General features: G+C 48.3%; 1 protein-coding gene across 8 annotated transcripts in view; it reads left to right on the top strand.

The window, feature by feature from the left end:
• Nucleotides 1-24,846, top strand: part of Ablim1 (actin binding LIM protein 1) — a 293,795-nt gene that overhangs the window by 189,760 nt on the left and 79,189 nt on the right. For 4 of the 8 annotated variants that reach the window (XM_075974520.1, XM_075974519.1, XM_075974517.1 and 1 more), the window contains exons 5-6: nt 5,925-6,051; nt 7,594-7,687. In XM_075974520.1, coding sequence (XP_075830635.1) covers nt 5,925-6,051; nt 7,594-7,687 — 221 coding nt within the window. Of the gene's footprint in view, nt 1-5,924; nt 6,052-7,593; nt 7,688-20,131; nt 20,636-24,846 lie in introns of those variants that run through there. The other 4 variants (XM_075974522.1, XM_075974521.1, XM_075974523.1 and 1 more) reach the window with 3 other exon arrangements.

The raw sequence follows: 24,846 nt of genomic DNA, 5'->3' as shown, positions 1-24,846 counted from the left end.
TATCAAAGTATGAAGCCATGGACTTGGGAAAGGGGCAGATCGATCCATGTTCCCTCCCGGATCTCACTTTCAGATTTCTGATTCAGAGGTAAGTGGGCAATAGGCATAGAGTCTACTGCCAGGAAACAATCCTTCCTACAAGGGTGTTCTTGGCACCCAAGCTCCTGTGTTTACCATCATCGCGTTCAGCACTAATGCATTAAAAAACAAATCTAAAGGTCTAGGAAGGGGTCCTAGTCTGTGTGCCAGGAAGCGCCCACCTTCCTGAGTTAGCAGAGGTGTGTAGAAAGCAGCAGGTCTGGGACCGAGTAGGGGGAGGATGCTTGGCAGTTTGGTTTCCTTTGGTTCTCTATGGCCTCATGTACTCAGTCTTCTTTTCCAGAAAGATCTCAACAGTCTTACTCATCCCTCCCGAGAGCCATATGTCTTTTTCATCAACTTAAACCCTTTCATGGCCCAGGTGTCTGTGATCCTCAGCCAAAAAGAACCAAGGCAAACAGGCAGGATCCCCGTTGTCCAGGGCTTTTATGACCTTTGGACAAAATGATATAAAAATGGAGCCAGGTGTGGACTTGGGTGTTCGTTTCACTTGTTGTGAGCGCCAGATCCCTACTCGGTCCTGGCTCTTGGTGTCAAGAGTAAGGTCCTGAGGTAGAAGTGCCCCAGTCTGGGCTCTCTGGTCTTGTTTCCTTTCCCTGTCTGGTCGTTGTTTTTCCTTTGGCCGGTTGTCAGCGGACTTTACTTCCCTGATGCCGCTCCATAGCCACCTATTTCTGATGCCGACAATCATCCCGGCCCCATCACCAGCTTTCTATATTTATCAGCAGCTGCTTCAGTGTTGTGGAAACGATTTCCTCAACCACTGGAAAAAAACACGAAGCTGGCTGTTTTTCATGGAAGAGCCTCCCCAGGCTGAGCAGGAGAAGGGGACGATCCAGCACAAGGCTTTTGCTGTCCCTTCTCTGTTTCCACAGCCTGATATCTGTCTCAAGTCAAGTCCACGTCATTGTCCAGAGAACAGGTTGTTGCTGTGGAATATGCCAGAATACTCAGCCAGTTGGTGTGGGGTGATATTATCTATCTGAGAGATGTTTCTGTTGGGTTTGTTTGGTGTGTATCTTAAAGTTTGGGCTGAAGGGACCTGAGCCCTTGGCTCTCCTTTCTGCTCACTCTTGCTCACTGGCTGGGCTCAGGCACTGGGATGACCTGTTCTGTTCTGCAGGAGACCCTGGGCAGGGAGTGGTGGTCTCAACAGTTTAGACCAGAGGCTTCCAGACTGCAAGACATTATGGGCCAAATAATTGTAAAGGTTAAATGGCAGCAGGTATGCACGGCCCTGTTGTCCCCAAGTTGTGGCTCTGTGACAGGTGGCCATTAGGGAAAGAGAGCAAGAGCAAGCTGAGAGTAAGAAACTCAGGGTTTAGTCTTAGCTCTGACCCCAACCAAGGAAGGAGGTGTCATCGCATGGCTCAGCTGTGTAGACAGAGGCTGCTCATTTGGCCAGACCTGAAATAATCACACAGAAACTATTAATTAGAACACTGCTTGGCCAATAGCTTAGGCATTTTCCTGGCTAACTTTTTTTTTATTTTATTGAGCTCTACATTTTTCTCTGCTCCCCTCCCTTCTTCCCCCCTTTTACCCTCTCCCATAATCCTCACATTCCCAATTTACTCAGGAGATCTTGTCTTTTTCTACTTTCCGTGTAGATTAGATCCATGTGTGCCTCTCTTTAGGGTCCTCTTTGTTGTCTAGGTTCTCTGGGATGGTGATTTGTAGGCTGGTTTTCTTTGCTTTATGTCCAAAAGCCACTTATGAGTGACTACATATGATATTTATCTTTCTAGGTTACTTCATTCAATATGGTGTTTTCTAACTCTATCCATTTGCCTGCAAATTTCAAGATGTCATTTTTTTCTGCTGTGAAGTACTCTATTGTGTAAATGTACCACATTTTCCTTATCCATTCTTTGATCGAGGGGCATTTAGGTTGTTTCCAGGTTCTGGCTATAACAAACAATGCTGCTATGAACATAGTTGAGCACATGTCCTTGTAATATGATTGAACATTCTTTGGGTATTGCTGGGTCTTGAGGAAGGTTGTTACTTAATTTTCTGAGAAATTGCCATACTGATATCCAAAGTGGCTGTACCAGCTTGCATTCCCACCAGCAATGCAGGAGTGTTCCCTTTACCCAGCAATGCAGGAGTGTTCCCTTTACCCACATCCTCTTCAGCATAAGTTGTCATCAGTGTTTTTGATCTTGGCCATTCTTACAGGTGTAAGATAGAATCTCAGAGTTATTTGATTTGCATTTCTCTGATGGGTAAGGATGTTGAGCATTTTCTTAGGTGTCTTTTAACATGGCTAACTCTTATATCTTAAATTAACCCACTTCTATTAATCTGTGTATCACCACGTGGTTGTGCCCTACTGGTAATGATCCATCTGGCATCTGTCTCCTGCGGCAGCTCCATGGCGCCTCTCTGACTCCACCTTCTTTCTCCTCCTCCATCTACTTGGAATTCCCACCTTACTCTATTCTGCCCTGCAATAGGCCCAAAGCAGATTCTTTATTAACCAATTGTAATAAAACATATTCCCAGCATACAAGGGGAATCCCATCACACCTGTACCAGGCCTTGTGCTGTGCAGAGAACCTTGAAATTCAGCACAGCAGGTGGCTATCATCAGTAGCTCTAGATGAGCGAATTCAGAGATAGTCAGGAGCCCAAGATTTCCAGGCTCTCCAGCCTTCCTCGATTTCCCATCTCATTACTCCTCCTATTTCTTGAAGTAGGAACGTAGGCATGTCTGATGGCCTCACCCCGTCCAGCTGTCTCCATTTGTAGAACTAAAAAGCCATCTTTGAAATTTATTTTGTTAAAAAAAAAAAATAATAATCCAAGCATCATCATCCTTCTTCATACCATTGCTGCCACCTAGTGGGAAGTATCAGAAACAAAGGGGAATTTCAGTTCACAAGATAGCAGTAGGAAAGGTTCAGAGGTTTAGAGGCTTTGAGAGAAAGAGGATGAGTAAGCAGGGCTCAGGTGTCCTTGGAGTGTTGAAGTTACTCTACTGTTCAGCGTGATACTGTAATCCGCGATGCCATTTTAAACCTGTGGATGCTGGTGGTAAGGATGTATCCCTCAGCGTTTGTCAGCAAGAACGGGTACCGCTCCGGTGGTTGGCGCTGGGAGTGGTGCAGGCTAAGCAGGTCAGAGTGGAGCGTGTGGGCAGTCATTCTACTCTCAATTTTTCTGTGAACTTGAAACCTCTCAGAATATAGGAGTGTTATAGAGTGTAGGTGGGCGAGTACGTGCACATATGTGTGTGTAAGTCTCTGTATGTGTAAGTAAGTGTGGATGTGTGTATAAGTGTGTGTGTGTAAAAACCTCTCAGTATATAGGAGGGTTATAGAGTGTGGGTGGGTGAGTACGTGCACATATGTGTGTGTAAGTCTCTGTATGTGTGTGTAAGTGTGGATGTGTGTATGTGCATGTGTGTGTGTGTGTGTGTGTGTGTGTGTGTGTGTGTGTGTCATGTATCTTCCTCTAGAGCTCTCAAATATTCTTTTTGAGACCAGATCTCTGAGGTAGGAGCTCACAGTTGGATGGACTCGTGGTGGGCAAGTTCCCGGGATCTGTCCATTTCTTTCCTTGTCCCTCTAGCCAGGGTCATAGGTGGACATCACCCACGCTGGCGCTGAAGTTTGATCTCCTGCTAGCATGGCAGGCATCTTGCTGACTGAGCCATCTCCCTAGCCCCTATTGCTTTCAAAACTGCTCATTTGTCTCAGCCTCCACTCTGCGTTCCTACCACCTGTGGGCATTTGGTAAAACACTTCTTATTACTTTAGGACAATCTTATCCACACACAGTTTAGAATGGCTGGCACTTTAGCAATTCTTATCCAGTGCCCAGAGAGTTAGCTCAGGGTTTGAAAGCACTTAATGCCCTTACAAAGGACTCAGGTTTGGTTCCCAGCACCCATATCAGGCAGTATCCTACCGCCTGTAACTCCAGGTCCAGAGGATCCCAAGCTCTTAGACCTCCACATGCACCTGCACATGTGTGGTACACATAAACCCAGCTAGGTGCACACATACATAGAAGGGAATTCATCTTTAAAAAGGGAAATTCTAATCCTAATACTCAGAACTTATATTTTAAGTTTATGGATACATATTTTCAAATTTTCACATTCTACTGATTAAAAAAATCCAACAACACAGATCATATGAGCAGACAGGTGAAGCCTTCCTCCACAGGGGGCAGCTTCTTAAGAATTATGGTTTTCTTCAGAAACATTCTATTCTGGGAGAGGAGCACACACTGCACCAGGGTTCCTTAAAAGTGCATTTAGTTAGAAAACACACAGAGTGGGGGGACTTTTGTGAATGTATTTCTATAGTAAAATTTTGGGCATGGATTGTTGGGTCCAAAGCCAACTTAACACCTGCTGACCAAGATACCCAGAAACACCTGTGGTCAAAGAAACAGGATTAAGTGAAGTTGTTGAAGCAAGGCAGGACCTATAGGGTACCAGAGCCATCTCTGGATGGATGTAGGAAGTATGTTTAGGGTTGAGGCTTGTGCAGGGTCAGTCCAGGGAAACAGGTCGGTGATCTGAGTCTGGGAGGAGACGGGAAGCCAGTGTAGACGTGCCCCTGCCAAAGGAGGCAGTTACAGATGTGGTCAGAAGAGGGGGCTGTTCAGCCACCTTGTATGGGAAGCACACATGTCTCTACCTTATTCTGAATGTGGCCACTAAGTGGCCTTGCCTGGACACTGCTTTTTGTCTTATTTGTTAGGACACAGTGGCCAACCAGATACACGAATTTTGAATGTTTGTAGATGCTGATGTAACATTCCCTTTTACATGTTTCTGGGCTAACACATATGTACCCCACTTCCCTAACACCCTGGAGTGTGAAGTAATCTACATGACCACAGCAACTCTAGGAACAGCAAATGTTATTGAAGGACCGCTTTTGACAGGCAGGGTCCAAGAGCAGGACCAGACCAGCCAATCCTAGTCCTCATTCTCTGCCGTACTGTGATGGTCATATTGATTGACAACTTGACAGCATCCAGGCTCCCCAAGGAGACAGACCTCCGGGTTTGACTGTGAAGGGTTTTCTCGAATGGCTTGACTGAGGTAGGAAGACCCACCCTGTTCCATGGCAGGGGATTCTGAGCAACATAAAAAAGGAGACAGCGAGCAAAAGACCAGAACACTCTCTCGGCCCCCTTGCTGCAGTGCAGTGTGACCAGCTGCCATGCGTGGCTACTGCCATACGTGGCTACTGCCATGTCCTCCCTGCCGCCATGGGCAGTGTAGTCAAGATAAAGCCTTGCTTCCTTAAGGCACATTGGCCAGGCTTTTTGTTACAGCAATGAGAAGAGTAAGGACCACACATGACTCTCAGAAATCTGCCAAGGACAGGAATTAAGTCATCTCATGAGGAAAGGCTGGGTTAGGTAGATAAGGAAGTAGAATTCCACTGTATAGATGAAGTTGATGGTCAGTGCTCCAGGAACCACACACAGGGTGAGCATGGCTCCCAGCACATGTGCCGAGCTCATTCACATGTGTCCGCAATTAATTGAAAGCCCATGAGTGCTTTGTCAATGTCCTAGCCAAGACGCTATAATTAAAGGACCTCTAGGCTGGCAGGACCCCAAACGGTACCTAACTCCTAAAGAGCTAAGAGGTGAAGAACGCCCATCTGATGAGGTCCAATAATGTTCGAGCAGCTGCCTTGCCACGTGAGGACAGGTCCTGGGGGATTTTATACAGAGAACCGAAACAGAACGTGATGACATAGTGACTTCGGGCCGCACCACGGCGGAGGAGTTCCCGTCCTTGGGATTTGCAAGGGGAATGGCGGTAACTGTGGGTTGCTGTTCTCTTCCAGACTGTGCTGGCTGTGGAAGGGACATTAAGAACGGGCAGGCGCTGCTGGCGCTGGACAAGCAGTGGCATTTGGGCTGCTTCAAGTGCAAGTCCTGCGGGAAGGTGCTCACCGGCGAGTACATCAGCAAGTAAGTCTGGACCAGAAGATGTGGGGACTGACTGCCTCCGGGGCCGCCTCCTCCCTCCAACGTGCTGAAGGACACCCCCATTTTGCATCCGTAGGAACTTTTGCTAGAAAATTGTTGAAATAGCTTCATTATTCCGCTTTAGCTATGCTTTGGCTGCTGTAAACTTAATGGACTATTAATTGTGGCCCAATTTAATAATTAACAAAGCTCGCATAATGGTATATCCTGCCTTGTAATCAACTAAGCTCCTAGCTACTTCTCTTTTGCTTTTTTTGCTTTCTGTGTGAAACTAATAAAGTCTTCTTCTCCAGGGCTTTAGACATTCCCCCCAAACACATGTGGTCTGTGCCCTGAGCCTGGCGAGAGGGTAGCGCACACTAGCCTGTCGGGGTGAGGGGCCGTGTGGAATCTGAGAACACTGGTGATGGGTTAGCTAGGGTTAAGCAATCTGTGACATTTGGGTGTGTTTTTCAGTTGTTTGGTTTTTTTGTTTGTTTGTTTTGGGTTTTTATTGTTGTTGTTTTTAATATACTCTGATAAAGAGGAAGAATCTACCACTCTATCTTTTTATGCCTTTTGAAAATCTCCCCGACCAGGGGGTGAGCATATAGCTGGGTGGGAGAGCTGAGGCCCCAGAGAGCGCAGGCCTGGCCTGAGATGCGTTCAGTGGGTAGAGCAGTTGCCCAGCACACAGCACCCTGGGTTTGATTTAACTGTAGAAACTGGGTATGGCAGCAGAAGCTGTAGCCACAGCACTCTGAGGACCCTGGCTTCTTAGAGAGTTGGAGGCCAGCCTGGCCACACATGACCCTGTCTCAAAAGTCAAAGACAAGAAACACAAAGCCTATCCAATTATATTAAATCACTCATTCAAGCGTAGTTCATGAATTTGATTTTATAAATCTCTGAAACAATCGAGAAGGGGGCTTGGCTTTCACAGCCCAGTTTCATAGTAGGTGTGGGGTCAAACTGGAAGTCAGGTAGGAGACTGAAGACCTCCCCAGACGGTTGTGACTGGCAGCCCAAACCAGAGAAGTGACTGGCTTTTAAAACAACACTGAAGACCATAGGTAATAAGTACAGTGGCTCCTCAACTGCAGAGATGAACCGTGTTCCAGCCCTCGGAGCCAGGGAGAACTGAGCTGAGGAGATCATGTCTGAAGGCTGTGGGAAGGCCCTGCTGGGCCTGAAGGTCTGAGATGACTTGGGAAGGGAGGTAAGGTGCCCTGGGCCTCTCAGGCACCGTTGAGCACTGGGCTCCTCTGGGGATTATCTGGGCTGCCAAGAGAGGAATAATACTGGGGTTTCTGCTCCTTGGTTCTGTGACAGCCAAGAAAGTGGCCATGGTAACCATGTGACGATTTATTGGGGTTTTGTCTCTGTCTGGCCTGGAGACCTGCCACTTGCTCTCCGGCCTGTGGCTTTGTCTGGTCAGGTTGCTGGGCCTGTGTGAAGATGAATTATATTCTTGTTCTGTGGGAAGGACCTCAGAGATGTGACTTTGGTGTCCTCCTAAGGCCTGAATGCACCTTTGTCTTTCAGGGATGGTTCCCCGTACTGTGAAAAGGACTACCAGGGGCTCTTTGGGGTGAAGTGTGAAGCCTGTCACCAGTTTATCACAGGAAAAGTCCTGGAGGTAAGTGACAGAGGCCGCCTTAGATGGCTGCCATTCTCCCCGCAGGCCTTCAAGCCTCCTGTCTCCTCCTGAGGTGGAAGGCAGGTGGCCACGGTGACTGTCTCAGAGGATCATGTGTTAGGCTGCTCTCACAACCAAATGCCATGGGGAACTTGGAATGATGGAGAATTCAAAGGGAAAAGAGGATAAACTTCACTGGGAGTTAAGCAGACGTTTTCTTAGAAGGAGAGGGCAGTAGATCCTCCATTTATCTCTGTGTGTTTGCCTGTGTGGACCCCAGAAGCTCAGAACTGAGAGAAGGGAAGATACAAGGTGAAGGGATTGACTTCCTTGCCCTGAGAAAGCCACATCCCCTGTGATTCAGAGAGCCCTGTGACCGAGCTGAAGGTAGCCTGTCAAATTCAGGTGTGACTGCTTCCAGCCAGAACTTTCTCAGCAACTGCCCTGTCAGCACTTGCCTCTGGGCCTAACCAACTCTTCTTGGGTGAGAGAGAGAGAGAGAGAGAGGCTGAAACCAGGAATTCTGGGATCAAAGTTAGAGAAAACCCTGGTTCCCTTGGGTACTGATGCCATATATCCAGTAGAGTCCATTTTAGGGACACGGGGTGTTTATCCTGCGAGTCTTTAAGGTGTTTCTGGACCACTCTGGGGACTATCACAACAAAGGCTAAGAATAGCCTCCCCAAATCCCTGTGAGACAGAGAGGGGTCACTGTGGACTCTCTTTGTCCAGAGGAGATAAGGGAGTGACTCTTGCCATGAGAAGTTGCCCAGGATTCTGAGGAAGAAAGCTCTGTAATGAAGAGAACCACAAGTAGGGCCTCGTTGGCAAGGAGACAGGACACACAAGAACAGAAAGTGAGCATGCTGTGGGCACGGCTGTGGAGGAGGTGGGGGTGGGAGGGCTCCCGGGTGGGCAGGCTCACTCCAGGGTCACAGGCAGCCGTCTAGGCTTCGTCAGGGAAGGCTTGTAAGTGGTGTAGCCGCAGAGTCATAGAATGGGGTCATGGTGCCGTGAGAAGAGTAAATGGGAGTATTCAAACACGTGTGTACACACATTCCCACCCCACTGTTGACAGTAGAGGGAGCCGGAAACAGCTCGCTTGTGCCCCAGGAGAGGCTTGCATGAACAAAATGGGTTATTCTGTGGCCTTAAGGGAAGCAGCGGTACCTGCTACCCTGTAGGCAAACCCTAAGGGAAAGAAGGCAGATGACGGGCAGGGAGTTTGACCAGACCTCCCAGACATGGAGCTCCTTACAAAAGGCCACAACTGTGCTGTACCTAACGCTTAGCAACAGAAAGCAGATGGGAGTTTGCCAGGGACTGGGGGGAGAAGGATAGTGACCGCTTCCTGGATACAGTTTCCATTAAGAACCCAAGTTTAAGATTTTGTGTTCTAGAATCAACAGTTTTTACAGTCCCCACGTGGAAGTGTGTCCCCCAAAGGAGTTGGGAAGAAAAGGCCTGTGTGGTTGTGTGTGTGTGCTCACACTTACCTCGACAGCTATAGGAAGGAATCTATAAAATACAATCACATCCCAGAACGTGCTATTTTAAAGACATGCTGGTCCCTCCGTGTTTTCCCTCTCTTGGAGTCACAGAGACTGCAGGGGCCGTGTCCCAAACTGTCTTCAGGTGTCAGGGAAAGCCTGAAGAGCAGGCTTGGGGATGCATCTTGTTAAACCCTCAGCATCCATCAGCCTGGGAGTAGTCGCACATTCAGCTTAGATTTGGGGTCCGCCCAGCAGGCTCTGTCCTCTGCAGATGGGTGTGTGACCCAGAAGAATGTCCTGCAGGGGTTTGCACAAGACATGTGACTGCTGGTGACTCAGCTGGGCTTGGTCACCAAGAGAAAGCCGGACCAACCTCATTCCCTGGCGCCGCTGATGAAACATTGTATGCGCGGATTTGTCTTGAATACTATAAGCCTGTTCTTTTCATTTTACATTCATTTTGTCCATATATCAATGAGTTTCTTTTCAGTATGGGCTGCAACAGTAGTGGCTTAAGACAATTTATTCTCTGGGTTTTAGAATCAAGACATTTATAACAATGTATCATCAGGGCCATTGTTCTCTCAAACGCTGGAGGAATGGTAGGTCCTACCTGATCTCCAGCCTCTAGTGCTCCGGGCGTGCCTTGGCTTGTGTCTGCATCCCTCCCGGTACCCCACCTGCTCTGCAGGCCTTCTCAGCATCACTCTCTCTGCCAGTTGCCCTCCTGCCTTTCTCATTGTTTCATATAAGGTCATGTCTATCACTCAGATAGTCTCCTCAAGGCCTTAGTTACAGCTCTGAAGACCTTTTCTAAAGAAGTTAACACCCCAGCCCCAGAGACTCACCGTGGAGGTATCATTTGCTCATCCCTTTCTAGAAAACCAAGAGTTGACCCAAGCATCACTGTGGAAAGACGATAAATATTTGAGGGGAGTGAAGGCCCTTGCATGTGGTTCCTTTAAGGAACCACCAAGCAACCAAGGGCTGCAAGACAGTCTGTCCAGGCACAGTTGTGTCTCTGATTCTCCTGGAGATCTTCAGGGCTGTCTTCTTCTCACGGAGGCAGAGCATGCATGGAGCCTTCAGAACGACATCTACCCTCACGTCTGTCATTTCTTTTTGAGTTTTTTAAGAATTATTTTGGGACAGGGACTCACATATTCCAGGCTAACCTCAGACTCGCTAGTAGCTGAGGATGGCCTTGAACTGGTTGTTGGTGCTCCACTTCCTTCTCCTGAGTGCTGGGACTATGGGAGTGGATCAGCATGCCTGGGGTGTGTAGTGCTGGAGGCTTGAACTCAGGTTAAGCATGCTAGACAAGTGCTGTACCAGCTGAACCCTATCCCAGCCCCAGCCCCGCCCCACCCCCACCTTTCTTCAGCCTGAGGGGAGAGGGTGAGTGGAGACCAGGTGGTTTAATGAGAAAGGTATAGGGAGCCTCAGGATCTACTCTTGACTCTGGAACTCACCCACTGGGGGACCTTGAACCAGCCTCTCAATATCTTCATCTCTCCTGTCATTAATGGAGATCAGGGTGGGCGCTTGACTCCCAAATTCCCTGTGTTTTCCAGTATGTGAATTCTCCAAGGGGTCCGAGCCTGTGGCTCATTTTGTCTGGAGACTGGCCTGTGTGTCCAGGCAGGCATGTTTACGTCATACCTCTTTTTATTGTCCCTTACTTCCTGTGACTTTTCAACAGTGACTTTGTCTTTGGGTGCAATCTTGTCGTAAATGGTGTGTCTTTGAAGTGTTTGCCAGGAGGCCTGTGAGATGGCTGGGTGGGAAAGAAGCCTGCTGCTGTGCCTGATGGCAGAGTCAGGTCTCTGAGACCTGTGGTGGAAGGAGAGACTTCCACTGGCGTGCCCCTCTGACACAAAAGATACGTGAATAAAAATCTAAGCTTTCTTAAAGTGTTTACGGACTGACCTGTGCATCCAAACGGCATTCTGAAGATGGCTATGGCCTGCTTCTTTATTAAGAAGTCCAGGAGCAAATTAGAGTGAGGTACTAGGATTTGTTGATCACCTTCCTCCTCCTGTCCTTCTTTGAACTCTCCTTGGACTCAGCCTTGCCTGTTTCTTCTCCGTCCCCACCCCCACTCTGGAAGCTGCAAGGTGGCTCAGGTCAGTCATGGGTGCCAATGGGCACAGGGCTTCCCTTTGCTACAAATCCCCCCTCCTCTTTGGCGGATGCCTCCCGGAGACCCCTTTTCCGGATGCTGAGCATCATCTTCATTGTGAAGAAGTCACTGCAAACTGTAAACAAAGTTCTAAGAGCCAAGAGGAAGGGCTTGTCCCATGTCCCCTCCTTCTCTCTGAAGCCATCTTGGCAACCCTTCCACTCCAGAGAGACTCTGTGTCACTGTTCACTGTCTTGGTCCGTTTAAAACAAGTGGCCCCAGCCTTTGTTCCCTCTGCCCAAGTTCCTTCCCTAAAGAGACACCTGCAGCCTGCTGTCCCCAGGGACATTCTTCTGTCCCTTCTGGTTCTCGGACAGGGGTGGGAAACAGTCTCTGTTACCCTTGCTTAGGTCACCCTGACTTCCTGTTGCAGGGCCTCTCCCATCAGTCAGCACCTGCTGGTAGAATCTGGTCTTTCCAGAATGAGCGGTGATGCCTGCTTTCCTGGGGCACTGTTGGGGCCTGTGTGCTACTGTCTGAACAGCAGCTGAAGAACCCGGCCCTAGTGAGACTCCTCCATTGCCCCCCCCCCCCCCCCCGCCTCTCCATGTAGACAAGCAGGGCCCATCCTTTCTTGCTGGGTTCATTTGGATGGGATTTAGGCTTCAGGCTTGCTCTTAAACCCTCCCTGCTCGACTCCCAGCAGGTGGGAAATGGAGCCCTAACAGGATCCAGTCAAATCCTTTCCCTGGATTTTTCCAAAGGATTGAAAGCCAGTGGTTTTGTTTTATCTGGCTTTTTAACTGGTTAAAAAATTGCTTTTTCACATAGGGTGGGGGCCAATGCTTAAGTCACATTAGAGACCTCTCCCATGTTTTTTGGTGTGGGTGTTTTAGGCAAGTTTTTGGTCACACCATGCATGAGTTGGTCTTGTCTTGGACTAGCTTGTTACCTGGGGAGAGCAACATCGTTTATCCCATGCCATTCACACCAAAGGTCTGGTTGTCACCTTCAAAGACATGCTTCGCGGAAAACAGTGTGACACTCCAAACCCTTGCTTTCTTGTCCTGTGTGTCAGCACAGGCGCAGCAGGGGTGAGATCCCGCGCCTCGCCTCGTTGGAAGCAAATGGTGTCCTGCCTGTTCTGTCCTCAGACCAATGTGGGATTTTTTTTTTTGTAACTTTTTTATGGGCACAAAGATTTTTGAGGATTGGGAAGGGAAAAGGATTGAGTCCCTCTGTTGAGGTTCCGTGCTCCAGGGATAATGAGCCACCACAGTGTCCTGACTTTTATAATATTTTTTAACATTTGCAAGCCGCCTCATACATGTTTAATTCTCACAGCGGGGCCTGCGAAGTGGTCAAGGCCATCACTACTGACCTCCATTTATAGAGACGCTCTCTCGTGCTGGGAATCTGGAACTAATTAGCCAGACTGAAATTAGAAAACAGGTCTCTCGGTTCTCAGAAGGAGGGACACGTGGGAGCGTGTGCACTTCTGCGTGCCACCACCCACAGTCAGATAATTAGCCTTGAAGTACATCTTGCTGAAGAACCTAAATTTACTGCTCCTGGCGGAGTGAGTGGCCTGTCTTATTAGTCGTCCCGTTACACCTGGGCTGGAGCTGAACACTTGCTTCTCCATGGCTTTATTTTTGCTAGTGTGTGATGGCCCCGAAGAGCCTGCTCGCGGTCTGTGGTGTTTCTGTGGAGTCAGGCCTAAAGGGTGCTTCATCTTCGTTAATCAGATGCAGGCTACCAGGACACCTGGCACGGCTGTCCGAGAATATTGGAGATAGGTAATGCCCTCTCCAATCCGAGGGCTCATTTTCTTCACAGAGCTCTAGCCTGGGACTCTTCCCAGAGTCACAGATGTTCTAGAAGATCTCCTGAGGCTCAGTGACAATAGGGACACTGGTCATCCTCGTCCCCTCATTCCAGGCTATTGATGAATGGCTAGGACTAGAGAAATGGCTTCCTCTTTTTTGCTCTGTTTTGGAGATGGGCTCTTGCTATGTTGCCCAAGATGGTCTTGACTGACGGGTACAAGTGGAGCTGGTAGGACTTTAGGGGCCATGATACCGCCCTGCCCAGCTCAAAATGGTTTCATTGTAAATGGGCTAAGCAAATAACAGTATGTCTACATAATGGAATATTACCTGGCCGTGGAAAAGAGTGAAATACTGATTCATGTTACACCATGGAAAAACTTGAAGACACTCAAAAGTAAACAAAAGAAGCAAGGCATAAAAGATCATGGGTCACGTGATTCTGTTTTTGTGAACTGTATGGAACAGGCAAATATGCAGAGACATACTGGGACTGGGAGAAGGAAGGGGGCAGTACCTGGTGATGGGCTTTTGGTTTGGGGACAAGTGCTAAAAACATCTTAGGATTAGACAGCAGTGATAGTTGCCCAATTTCGTCAATATATTTAAAAATGCTGAAGTGTGAATTTTAATAATGTGAATTTTATGATACCTAATTTGCATCTCGGCTCGAATGTATACATACATACACATGTGTATAAACAAACATATCTGCTCACTTTGCAAAGCCCTAAGATGACAGCTGGGATACTGTTACTCTGTGTCTATAAATGCCTCTGGGGTTTTAAAAGAACAAAAAGAAACACACACACACACACACACACACACACACACATGCAGTTACGCATGCACCCTGGCAGGATCAGTAAGTAGCCTTCGTACCTACCTGCCTGTGTTCTATCCTTCTCTCTCATAGTTTAACTGGGTAGGCCTGAGAGAGAGAAAGGCACAAAAGTGAGAGGTGGAACTGATAGCGTGTTTGTTGGTATCTTTGTCTGTAGCCCACACTGGCTTGAACTTACTGTGGATCAGTTGGTACTGGGTTCTTTCTCACTGTGGGAAACTGAACTTGATTCTTCCTGGAACCGTGGATTGCCACCACTTGCAGCTGGTGCTGACCCTAGAGGATGAGTTGGTTGGTATAGAGTATTGAACGGGAAGTGACCTTGAGTTTAGATTCCACACAGGGCCTGTGTGAGTGTCAGCTGTGCCGCTGTTTGCAAAGAATAACTTCACCCCTTCTGTTCTAACAACGGGAATCACCCCCCTTGGAGCAAATCACTTAACATGATAAATGCCCCCCCCCACCCCAGCCACTCACTTTCTCTCTGGCATTTACACTGGCGGAAATGTGTTGCCAAGGGAACCAAAGACTGTTCACAGCAGTAAAGATTCGATATTTATGGAAAAATCACCCTGTTTCCTGTCAGAACAAATGGAGGAGCTTCCTTATCCGGAAATGGCAGTTTGAAAAAAAATTTGTATTTATCTTGAGTTGAAAAGATGTTTTGTTTTTGAGAGTGATTTCTGACTTCAGAGAGCTAAGTCAACTGGACATTTTCCTTGCCGCTCTTTGATTTTAAACATATGATTTTATTTTACTGCTTAATTTAAGTCGCATATAAAACGTTAGAAAACATTAGAAAACAATGCGCCATTTTCTTCTGATTAATCAGGTTTTAAGCTTAAGAACTATTATTTAAAATTATTTTCCATGCCAGCATGCTGGTACATACTTTTAAGCCTAGTGCTTTGGATAGAGAGGCAGGCAGATCTCTGAGTTCAAGGCCAACTTGGTCTACAGAAAGAGTTCAGGAGCCAGGGTTAATAGAAGATTGTCTCAAAATAGGAAGGGAGGGGAGACTAGAGAGATGGCCCTGCAGTTAAGAGCACTGGCTGCTCCTCCAGAGGACCCCAGGAAAAATTCACATTCTTATAATGTCTCCTAAGAGTCCGTAACCCCAGTTCCAGGTAGATAGTGCTCCCTCTTCTGGCTTCTGCAGCCATTACATACACATGGTTGTGGTGGTTTGAAAGAAAATGTCCCCAGAAGGAGTGGCACTATTAGAAGGTGTGACCTTGTTGGAGGAAGTGTGTCACTGTGGGGGTGAACTTTGAGGTCTCCTTTGCTCAAGCTATGCTCAGAATAGAATGCAGTTCACTTCCTGTTGACTGTGGATCAAGATATAGAGCCCTCAGCTCCTTCTCTAGGACCATGTCTGCCTGCCTGCCACCATGTTTCCTGCTATGATAATAATGGACCAAACCTATGAAATTATGTCAACCCCAATTAAATATTTTCCTTTATAAGAGTTGTCATGATCACAGTGTCTCTTCACAGCAATAGGAACCCTAACTAAGACAGTAATACACAGATATATATGTGGGCAAAACACCCACAGACATAAAAATAAAAATTTAAAAATTAAGCACACATTTTTTTCATTAGAGACTGTGATGGTCTGGAAGAAAATGGACTCTGAAAGGAGTGGCACTGTTAGGAGGGGTGGCGTTGCTGGAGCAGTGTGACCTGGATGGAGGAAGTATGTCACCATGGGCTTTGAGGTCTCATATATGCTCAAGCTACACACAGTGTCTCAGACCACTTCCTGTTGCCTGCAAGTGAAGGTGTAGGCCACTCAGCTATTTCTCCAGCACTGTGTCTGCCTGCATACCACCGTGTTGTACTGTGATGATAATGGAATCAATCCCTGAACTATAAGCCACCCCAGTCAAATGATTTCCTTTTAAGGGGTGCCATGGTCATGGTGTTTCTTCACAGCACTAGAAACCCTAAGACAGAGACTAACAGTATTTGGATTTAATAAGGTGAGCTGAATTTTGGGGTTCAGCAGGAACCATTCTCTTTGAGAAAGAGTATCCTCATGAATGACTTGGATCTTCCAAGCAGGTCAAGGATGGCTGGAGACCTGAGCAGAGCAGTTAATCACACCCGGTCACTACCGGCCTGCCTCTTCTGCTGGGCATTTTGTCTGTGCAATCCCTTCCCCTTCTTAAGGACTTGTGACACAAAAGGTGTCTCCTCGGGTTGACCTCCCCGTGACCCCCCATGGTATCTTGACCTTGTGCATTTGTCCACTTCACCTCTTTGCACAAGTGTGTTAAATTTGTGCCAGTCGTCCAAAGCCCACCAGGAAGGTGCCCTGGGCTGCAGGGGTGATGGAGGGAGCATCCCCTGGACCAGACGGAACACCAGCCTCCCGTCGCGTCTCTCTTGCACTAGAAGCAGGCTCCTCCCACTCTGTTCTCTGTTACACCTCAGTGTGATGGCTTCCTGGACACTGCGGCTTCCTGACTTTGTCGTGCCAGCTCCAGCAGATGGACCTGGTCCTTGGCTGCCAGCTAGCTAGGAAGGGAAGAGTTAGACCATAGCCCATCCAGCCTGGCGGCAATGAACAGGTGCAGGGATTTCTCCCCCTCAAAGCAGACATTGGAACCAGCTTACAGACCAGCCATATGCTCTGCAACCCAGTGGTTCTCAACCTTCCTAATGCTGTGACCCTTTAACACAGGTCCTCAGGTTGTAGTGACCCCCAATCATAAAATTATTTTCATCGCTACTTTATAACTGTAATTTTGCTACTGTTAGGAATCATAGTGTACATATCTGTGTTTTCTGATGGCCTTAGGCAACCCCTGTGAAAGGTTCACTGGACCCCCAAATGGGTCTTGACGCACATTGTAACCAAATGCAAGACTGTATGCGTTTCGGTAGCAGAACTAGAGTCTGGGACTTGGTGTCACTCAGCAGTGAGGCAGGAGGAGGGAGGTTGTGTGACACACACCAGAGTCCATTTGTCTGGCTGCACTTGGAACTGTTCAGCTTCGGCTCTGCCTCAGCACCCTCAGCTGTAAAACGGGGATGGTGAGAATTGCTTTGATAGGCATTGATCAGATAAGGGATGAGCTGCCCAAGGCAGTATCTGGCATGATGGACCTCAAGGAATGATTTGATTGTTTGCTGATCAATTGTTTTCATTTCTTGGACATACAAAGGAAGGAACAGATTCTGTAAAGGCCAATAGCTTTAATAAGCCTGTGTGCCGGAAGGAGGCTGCTCCTTCTACCCCACTCCATGTACTTCTGAGGTAGTCATATGAGATGATTTACATTGCTCAGTTAAGAAGTTAGAGCCAAGGCTCACCGGTTAAGAGCACTTACTGCTTTTCCAGAGGACCTAGGTTCTGTTCCCAGCACCCATGGTGACTCACAACTGCTTGTTGCTCCAGTTCCAAGGGACCAACACCCTCTTTTGGGGCTCCTCCATGCATGCTGTATACAGAAACACACACAGGCAAATACACGTGCATATAAAATAGGTCACTATTTTAAATTCAGTTCTGAGCCAGGATGATGCTTAGAACTGGCTTTAGTTTCCATCACTTATGGCCATGAGCTCAGTGTCTCGTGGCTCTGCAGAGTATGTTCTGTTGGTCTTCACCGGTATCTAGCAGTTAGCAATGCGATCATGAATGGTTCATTTTCTCATTACGAATTTCCCCATGGCCTTCAACCAAAAACATGAAAGATCACATACCCGCAACTTCCTCAGCACCCAACATGTAAAACAAATGGTTCTTTAGCTGCCTCCCTGCCCACTAATGCCCCCACCCCTGCTTCACTTTGGTCTAATTTGTTTAGTGCCAACCCCTGCAGGCTTCTTGCTGCTCTGCTGGGCTGTCCTCCATCATGCTGGCACTTGGAGCTGACAGGCCTGGATTCATGGTGACTGTGATGGATATCGCAGGGGATGATGAAAAGGTCGTCTGAGTCCTTGGCTTTAACACAGAGTCTCCTTGAAGCAGGGTTTAGCCAAGTACTCAGTGATTAATATTCGTTCTATTTATGCATTGCAAAATCCACCCGTGTCAAGAATGATCTGGTGATCTCGGGTGACTTTACAGATTTATCAGCCGCCATCACAGCCCAGTTTCTGAACTCCTATGTCACCTCTTGTAGGTTCCACCTTTGACTAGGTTCTCCTCGTTTGGTTTCTCCAAATCATGTCCACTGAGACGAACAGGGACCTGCCTGTTGGAAAGGCAGTTTGTAGTGAACCATTGAGGCCTGCCCACCCCCGTGTGTTACTTGAGTCTCCAAACTCCCTATGGCATTGACTTTTTTTTTTTATCCTTTTCATGAGGAGACTCACAAATTTGGATTTTTTTCTCAGTAAGCCCTGAAGATGGCTATTTCTCTCTCCCCCAACTCAAGATCACAGAGGTAGTTACATGAGTAAAATCTGGGCAAGAAACAGATAATCCACATTTAGGCGAGGTAGAAAAATTGAAAATTGATGGGGAGCAAGCCCAATTTTAATGCCAAGGTTGCTTACAGCCATGTGACTGGGACCCATTGTCCTCAGTGAAGGACAGATTCCTTCACTCTTCTAACAAGCATTGGCTGCTATCCATGTCCCCAACCAGAGATGCTAGGAATCCAGAGGATCCATGGTGCGAAAGAGTCACCTGGATGTCACATGTACAGAGTGAGTTTCCATGTCAGCTTGTGGTTCATGTCCATTATCAACTATAGCACATGTGCACTTGCGATGCAATGAGCCAAACTCATGCTCAGTGCTGTCACCACAACACGAACTGTGTGTGTGTGTGTGTGTGTGTGTGTGTGCGTGCGTGCGTGCTGCGATGGTGCCTTTGGGGCTAGCAAAGGACACTGGAGTCTCAGGTGGTTGTCAGCTACTGACATGGGTGCTGGAATCCAAGCTGGCATCTTCTGGGAGAGCGTTATCTGTAGCCATCGCTCCAGCCCCTCTGTCGGTCCTCAGATTCTACCCCAGAGAGCCTGGGTAGGGGGTTCAAGCAGAGAGGCCTGGGGGAGTGTGGGCTAATGGCTCAGAGCTGCTATAATTCTGGGGTAAGTCACCCACAGGTGCCACTCTGAGGCTTTGACTCTTTAGAAGAAAACACACCAGTACTCTGGTGAACACCCTGCAATTGTTAGAATGTGCAACTAACAGCTTCATCTTCATCTCATAGGCTCAGCTATGTGCAACTAACAGCTTTATCTTCGTCTCATAGGCTCAGCTATGTGCAACTAACAGCTTCATCTTCGTCTCATAGGCTCAGCTATGCTCCCAAAACTTTTATATTTCCCCAGCACTGCTTAGGACTGCTTCCAACCAGCTCAGGGAGATCCCATTGGATAGAGAAGGGTCTTCTGATATGTTGGTCCCTATGGCCCAGTAATTGCTATGGTTTTCCCTAAATCATCTTCGTCTTGTCGAAGGTGACCAGAGTTAATACAGAATCTTGCCTCTGTCCTAAGGAAGGGTCCTTCAGAGGGAGCTGCCTCATCCTAAGTAGACTTGTCTGGTTCTGGTTAGTTGTGTGTTCACGTGAGCCGGTGATCTCTCTGTCACGGGTTCACCTGAGATTCCTGAAGAACGTTTTAATTGAAAATGAGATAATATGTATAAAGTTCCCAGAGCATGGTGGTCATTTAGCACCACCTCCCCAACAGACACACACATGCACACGCACACACACTCACACACACGCGCGCACACACACACACTCACACACACGCACGCATGCACACACACGCACACACTCATGCACGCATGCACACACTCATGCACGCATGCACGCACTAAAAATGCAGTATAGGGCTGGCGATGTAAAGGTGCTTGCTACCAAGCCTGATAATGATGGAAGCGGGGGGGGGGTGCAGGGGGGAGACTGGCCCCTGCCACTTGTCCTCTGACTTCCACCCTTGCTCCATGACACCCTTCTACACACACAACAAATAAATAAATAAACGTAAAGTAGCAGTTGGAGCCAGGCTGACAAGTAAGTCCTCCTTAGATGGCGTTTCCACTCGGCCCCGCTGCAGAGTTCTGCAGGCTGGAGTGCATGTCCAAAGTTGAACTCAGTTTTATTTCACTTTTGCACAAAGCTTCCTAACGTGTCTCCAGAGCAGCCACTTGGACGAGAAAGCTGGTGTGCGAGCCATGCTTGCCACACACCTTTCCCTGTCTCCAACCTAAAACACCGTGCTTAAAAGCCCTAGTCTCATTTCAGGACCGTCCTGGGGAGCGTGACTGTCAGATTAACAACGGAGTTAATCGTGAGTGGCGGTGAGGAAATGGTACTTTCCTCACCTGCCTTTAACGAAGGAAAGAATGTCTACCCCCCTCCTTTTCTGGAACATGGACTGGCCCGTCGTGGCGGCTGGTGTGTTTAGTCAGTGAAGCAAGCAGAGGAGGCGGTGAGCGGACCGAGGATCCTGCCACAACTGCTCTGGTTTCCTGTGTGAGTCTCTGGAGAGATGTGCGTGGCTGCAGCCTAGCTTCTCAGAGAAGCCTGGTGTGTAAGCCAGGCGGGCCGGCAGGCAGACAGGCAGAGGCCTCAGTCTACCCGCCTGAGGTCTGGCATTTCCAGAGTGTTCTGAGCTGGCAGCCCAAAGGAGTCCTGCCCAGGAGAGCTGAGGAACAGGATCAAACCCAAAGGAACCCTGGCGCAAGGTAAAGCGGGCATTGCAAAGGTGTCCTTCCCCTTAGGAGGTAGTTGTTAAATCTCTGGCTTCCTGGGCAGGCTTGGGGGCCACTGGGAAGCTCCACATATTTTGGGTTGCTTGGTAGCAACAGAGGCTTCTATTATTCTATTATCCCGAATGCCTTTTATTTCTTGTTTTTTTTTCTGTTGCGACATAGTTGGACCATGGACCATCTATCTCTCAGATACAGATCTAAAGAGACTAGGCAGGTCCTGCCAGAGGCTGTCGGGGGTTTAAAAACAAGAGCTGTGTTTGGTGCAATTACTCCCATGAATTTAAAAAAAAAAAGTGTTTTTAGGCTTTTGGCTTGGTTGTGTGTGTGCTTTGGGGCTGCAGAGCTCTGAGGAATTTGCTTTTGAGAAAAAGAAAGTACTTTAGAGCCGTGGTTGAGGGCATTTGGTGGTGAAGGTGACTTGGAACCCTACTGTCCTCGCTGCTGTGCCCTGTGAGTGCTTTTCTTTAGTTACCCCCCTCCCAGGACTGTGAATGAAGATCAGTGTGTTTGGAGAGCGTTCTTGTTTGTCTCAGCTGCCGTCTGAAAGAGCCCTGGGTGTGTAACCTCTCACCAGCTCTCACAGGGAGAGGAGTCTGGTCTGTATAGGAAAAATAGTATTCCTAATAAAAATAGTTTTCCTAAAAACCTAGCTGTTGGGACAGTTGCATTCAAAAGTGTATTATAATGTGTGTGGGGAGGGGAACGGTTTAAAGTGTGGTGTACTGGCTCTGAGGAGGAAATGAGGCGAGAAAGTTACCCCAACTGTGATGGAAATGGATGAGGGAGGGGAGAGGCTTAGAAATCTGAGCTGCTCCCTGAGGCTGCAGAGGAATGTTAGGAGGATATGAAGTCGTTTGGATGACCCAAACAGGTTCTGACAAGTAGATGAAAAATAACTAATTAAAATATAATTGTTGCCATTCGGTAGTGGATCAAAAGGCTGGTTGGGTTGTGAGGTGCTTCCAGCTGTTGATGTGGCCAGACTCAGAGGCATGAATTACTTTTGAGAAGGTTTCTGCGCCAGGCCTCCTGTAGACCTGGGAATGGACTGGTGAGCAGATGTTTTAAGTGGGTGGCTTCAGCATTTTCACGGGTCAGTGAGTTTAGTGTCCCTGGTTCATCTAACAGCCACAGGGAAAGTTGCACCAGGGCCTCAGAGGGCTTTCCTCTCTGGCTAGCTCATCTGAAACACAGGGCAATCAGGACCTCCTGGGCCCTGTGATCTGCCTCGGGTCTGCAGAGCCCTTCAGACCAGGGTTCTTCAGCCTTTACACCGCTGGAGTCATTCTTTGTGGCTGGGGACTGTCCTGAAAGATGTTTCACATCAGGCTTGGGCTGTACTTGCCAGGTGACAGTAGTCCCTCTGCAGTCACAGCCTCCGGTGTCTCCAGACAGCGCCAGAGACTCCCAGTGGGGCTCCAGCACCCCGTTGTGAACCTCTGCTCTGGAGAATTCTCCTCTGAGATCTCCTGCTGCCCGTCCTTGGTTGGGGGCGGGGTGGGGACCAACCTGAAGGAGTTCTGCAGAACCCAAGGAGAGTAACTGGACAGACATTCTAGCCTGATCATTTTGGTTTGGGTTTGTCTGGCTTGTATTTGCAGAGGTGTGCGCGCACACGCGTGTGTGTATGTGTGTGTGCTCACGCGCATCTCCTTTTCCTTTCCTCTCAAAGCCCTCTGGTATTTTGCCAGTGTTGTGTTGTGTAGAAGTCAGGCATCCTGGGAACTACTATTTAACAAGAAAAAGAAACTCACACTGTGAGGCATCCTACAGAGCAAAGGAGGAACCGCAGCTCATTCACCCTGCAGATAAAGGTGTTTTGATATGTGGGTGTTGGGTGTGTCTCGGCAAACCTGAGGCTTCCATTTGTTTGTCTGGTTTGGGGTGGTTGGTTGTTTTTAACTTCTGGGACCTGCAAATGAATGTTTCCATCTCCCAGTCCTCCAGATTCCGCACCCCCATCTCAGGAGGTCTCTAACTAGAATGGGCTCTTAGTGTTTTGTCAATGAAATACTACCGCTCACAGCCTTTTATTCTACTTCACTGGTAACAAAGAGTCAGTGGCTGGACATTTTTTGTCCATTAATTTGTTTCTTCTACCTTGAGCACATGCTACTATCTGTTTACTCCCAAAGATTACAAATTACAAACGCAGGTCGCCCCAGCAGTAGCTGGAGATTTCCTAGCTCTATACTCAGTCTCGTGAAATAGCGGTCTCTTAGAAGCTGTGTTTGCCACCGTTTATGGTGTTTCTCCAAGGAACAAGGTGTGGTTGTGATCTCCATGAGCAGCTGGCCAAGCAGGATAGCATATACTGCTCCATCGCAGCTGGGACAGGGAGCTGGGCCCCCTTGGTTTGCAGGAATCCATTCTAGCCATAGAACTAGACTAGGCCACAGTCTTACCATCAGAGTTCTGCTTTTGACTGAGAAATAAGTGTGCTGACCTCCACCCGGAGGCCAGTGTGTCATGTGTACCAGAGTGTCCTATGTGCTCCTAAAACACTTCCTCTTTGGTAAAATTCACCCCCACTCACTAAGCCTCAGGTCCACAAGCACAGAGAACTTTAATAGTTTAGGTCATTTGCTCTTAGGGTGTAGCACAGTTGTGCTCAGCAGTGATGGCCCTGGGAGAGACCACCCAGGAGCTTGGCCTGCAGGATGCCTGGCTGTCTGTCGTGGGGCTGGAAAGGCAGGAGTGGGAGTCACAGCCAACACTCCCATAACAAACCCACAACAAATTTATTTCCAGTTTTAGACGACACAGCCTATTTTAAAGGAATGGCCAGAGACCCGAGGGAAAGAAACTCCGCCTTCATGCTTTGTTGTGGTGGAGAAGGGACGACTGTGCACAGCAGGGCAGGGCAAGCACATCTGTCTCCTGGAAGGAATCCGGTCAGACCTGGCTTTCCAGATGTTTCTGGGCTTGGAGCATCCTTTCCTCCTGACTCTTCTGAACCCAGTGTGATTACCCCTAGAATGACTTTATGTCCAGCTCCCACACAGACAGGAGGGGGAGGTCAGAGCAATGGCTCAAACTTTTACCGTGGGCTTTGGCAGAGAAGAAAGCCGAGTTTGCCCTGTGAGAGGAGAGCAGAATGGGTTAGACAGGAGGGTAGGGAAGGTCGGCCAGACTGCCCCAGGTATTCCAGCTCTTTGATTTTAATGTTCTCCACACCAAAAGCATTGTGCTTTGAGAGATTGTTCCAGAACACTCACCTGCTAGGTGTGTCTATGGGTCTGGTCTGTGCATTTCTTCAGAAGGACCTGTCTGGTTCCACTGGGGCAGGTGTTCTGTTTCAGAGGCTGACAGGCACTTTGAAGAATGCAGAAGACGTGGGTCTGTGGGTTATAGGATTTGGAAGGGAAGAAAGCTTATACATTCTTATTCATGAGGCCCAGAAATTGAATTTCTGCTGGCACCGAAAGCCCCACAGACTAACGCTGCCTCTGGCTTCAGTAAGATGAAAAGCCTATGAACCCCAAAGGCAAATCTTCACATCCCCTCAGACACTGTCAGCCTGCGGAAGTTTGCCGTTAGAAGTGAACAGACCTGTGTTCCTTCTCACAAGTCTTGGTGTGGAGGCTCAGAACTGAGACACACTGCAGGGTCAGGTGGTCTCACTGCAGGTTCCTCGTCTTCTGAGGCAGGTACTGAGACATGGGGTGTGACGATGAACGGGTTGGAGTAACGATGTCTTAGTGAGAAATAAGGAAGTCAGGGGTCGTCCTAGGCTCATGCTTCAGTTCACAGCCTCAGCTCAGGCTCTGCGCACGGGAGTCCTCAGAGCAGCCCTGTCACTCACAGACAGCCTGTCATTCACTGTGTGAGTCGGTCGCAGAGATTTTATTCCCAGGATAGTCCAGAGTAAAGCAAAGACCTGGGGATATGGGTGGGACCTACAGAGAGTGTGTGTGTGTTTTGGGGGACGTTATTAGTCATCTGTAGACATACAGTCAGTCCTCATGGCTCTCCGCCAAAGGCATGTTCAGAAAAGGCAGGTGTCACCATGGTCGGGGCATAGAGTATTTTTTGTTCCTGACCTGAAAGGGTCACCCTTCGGGTCTGAAGAAACCAAGATGAAGAGTTGGTAGTTTTGACAAAAATGATCTCCAAGCCCCTGAGAAGAAATAGAGGCAGCTGTTGTCGTCTTTACCCGAGAAAGCAAAGATGGTGGGAGACAT

Source organism: Microtus pennsylvanicus, chromosome 5 (genome assembly GCF_037038515.1).
Source record: "Microtus pennsylvanicus isolate mMicPen1 chromosome 5, mMicPen1.hap1, whole genome shotgun sequence".
NCBI classification, from domain to species: Eukaryota; Metazoa; Chordata; class Mammalia; order Rodentia; family Cricetidae; genus Microtus; species Microtus pennsylvanicus.
The sequence above is the reverse complement of the archived record's forward strand: the minus strand, read 5'-3'. Positions and strand labels throughout refer to the sequence as shown.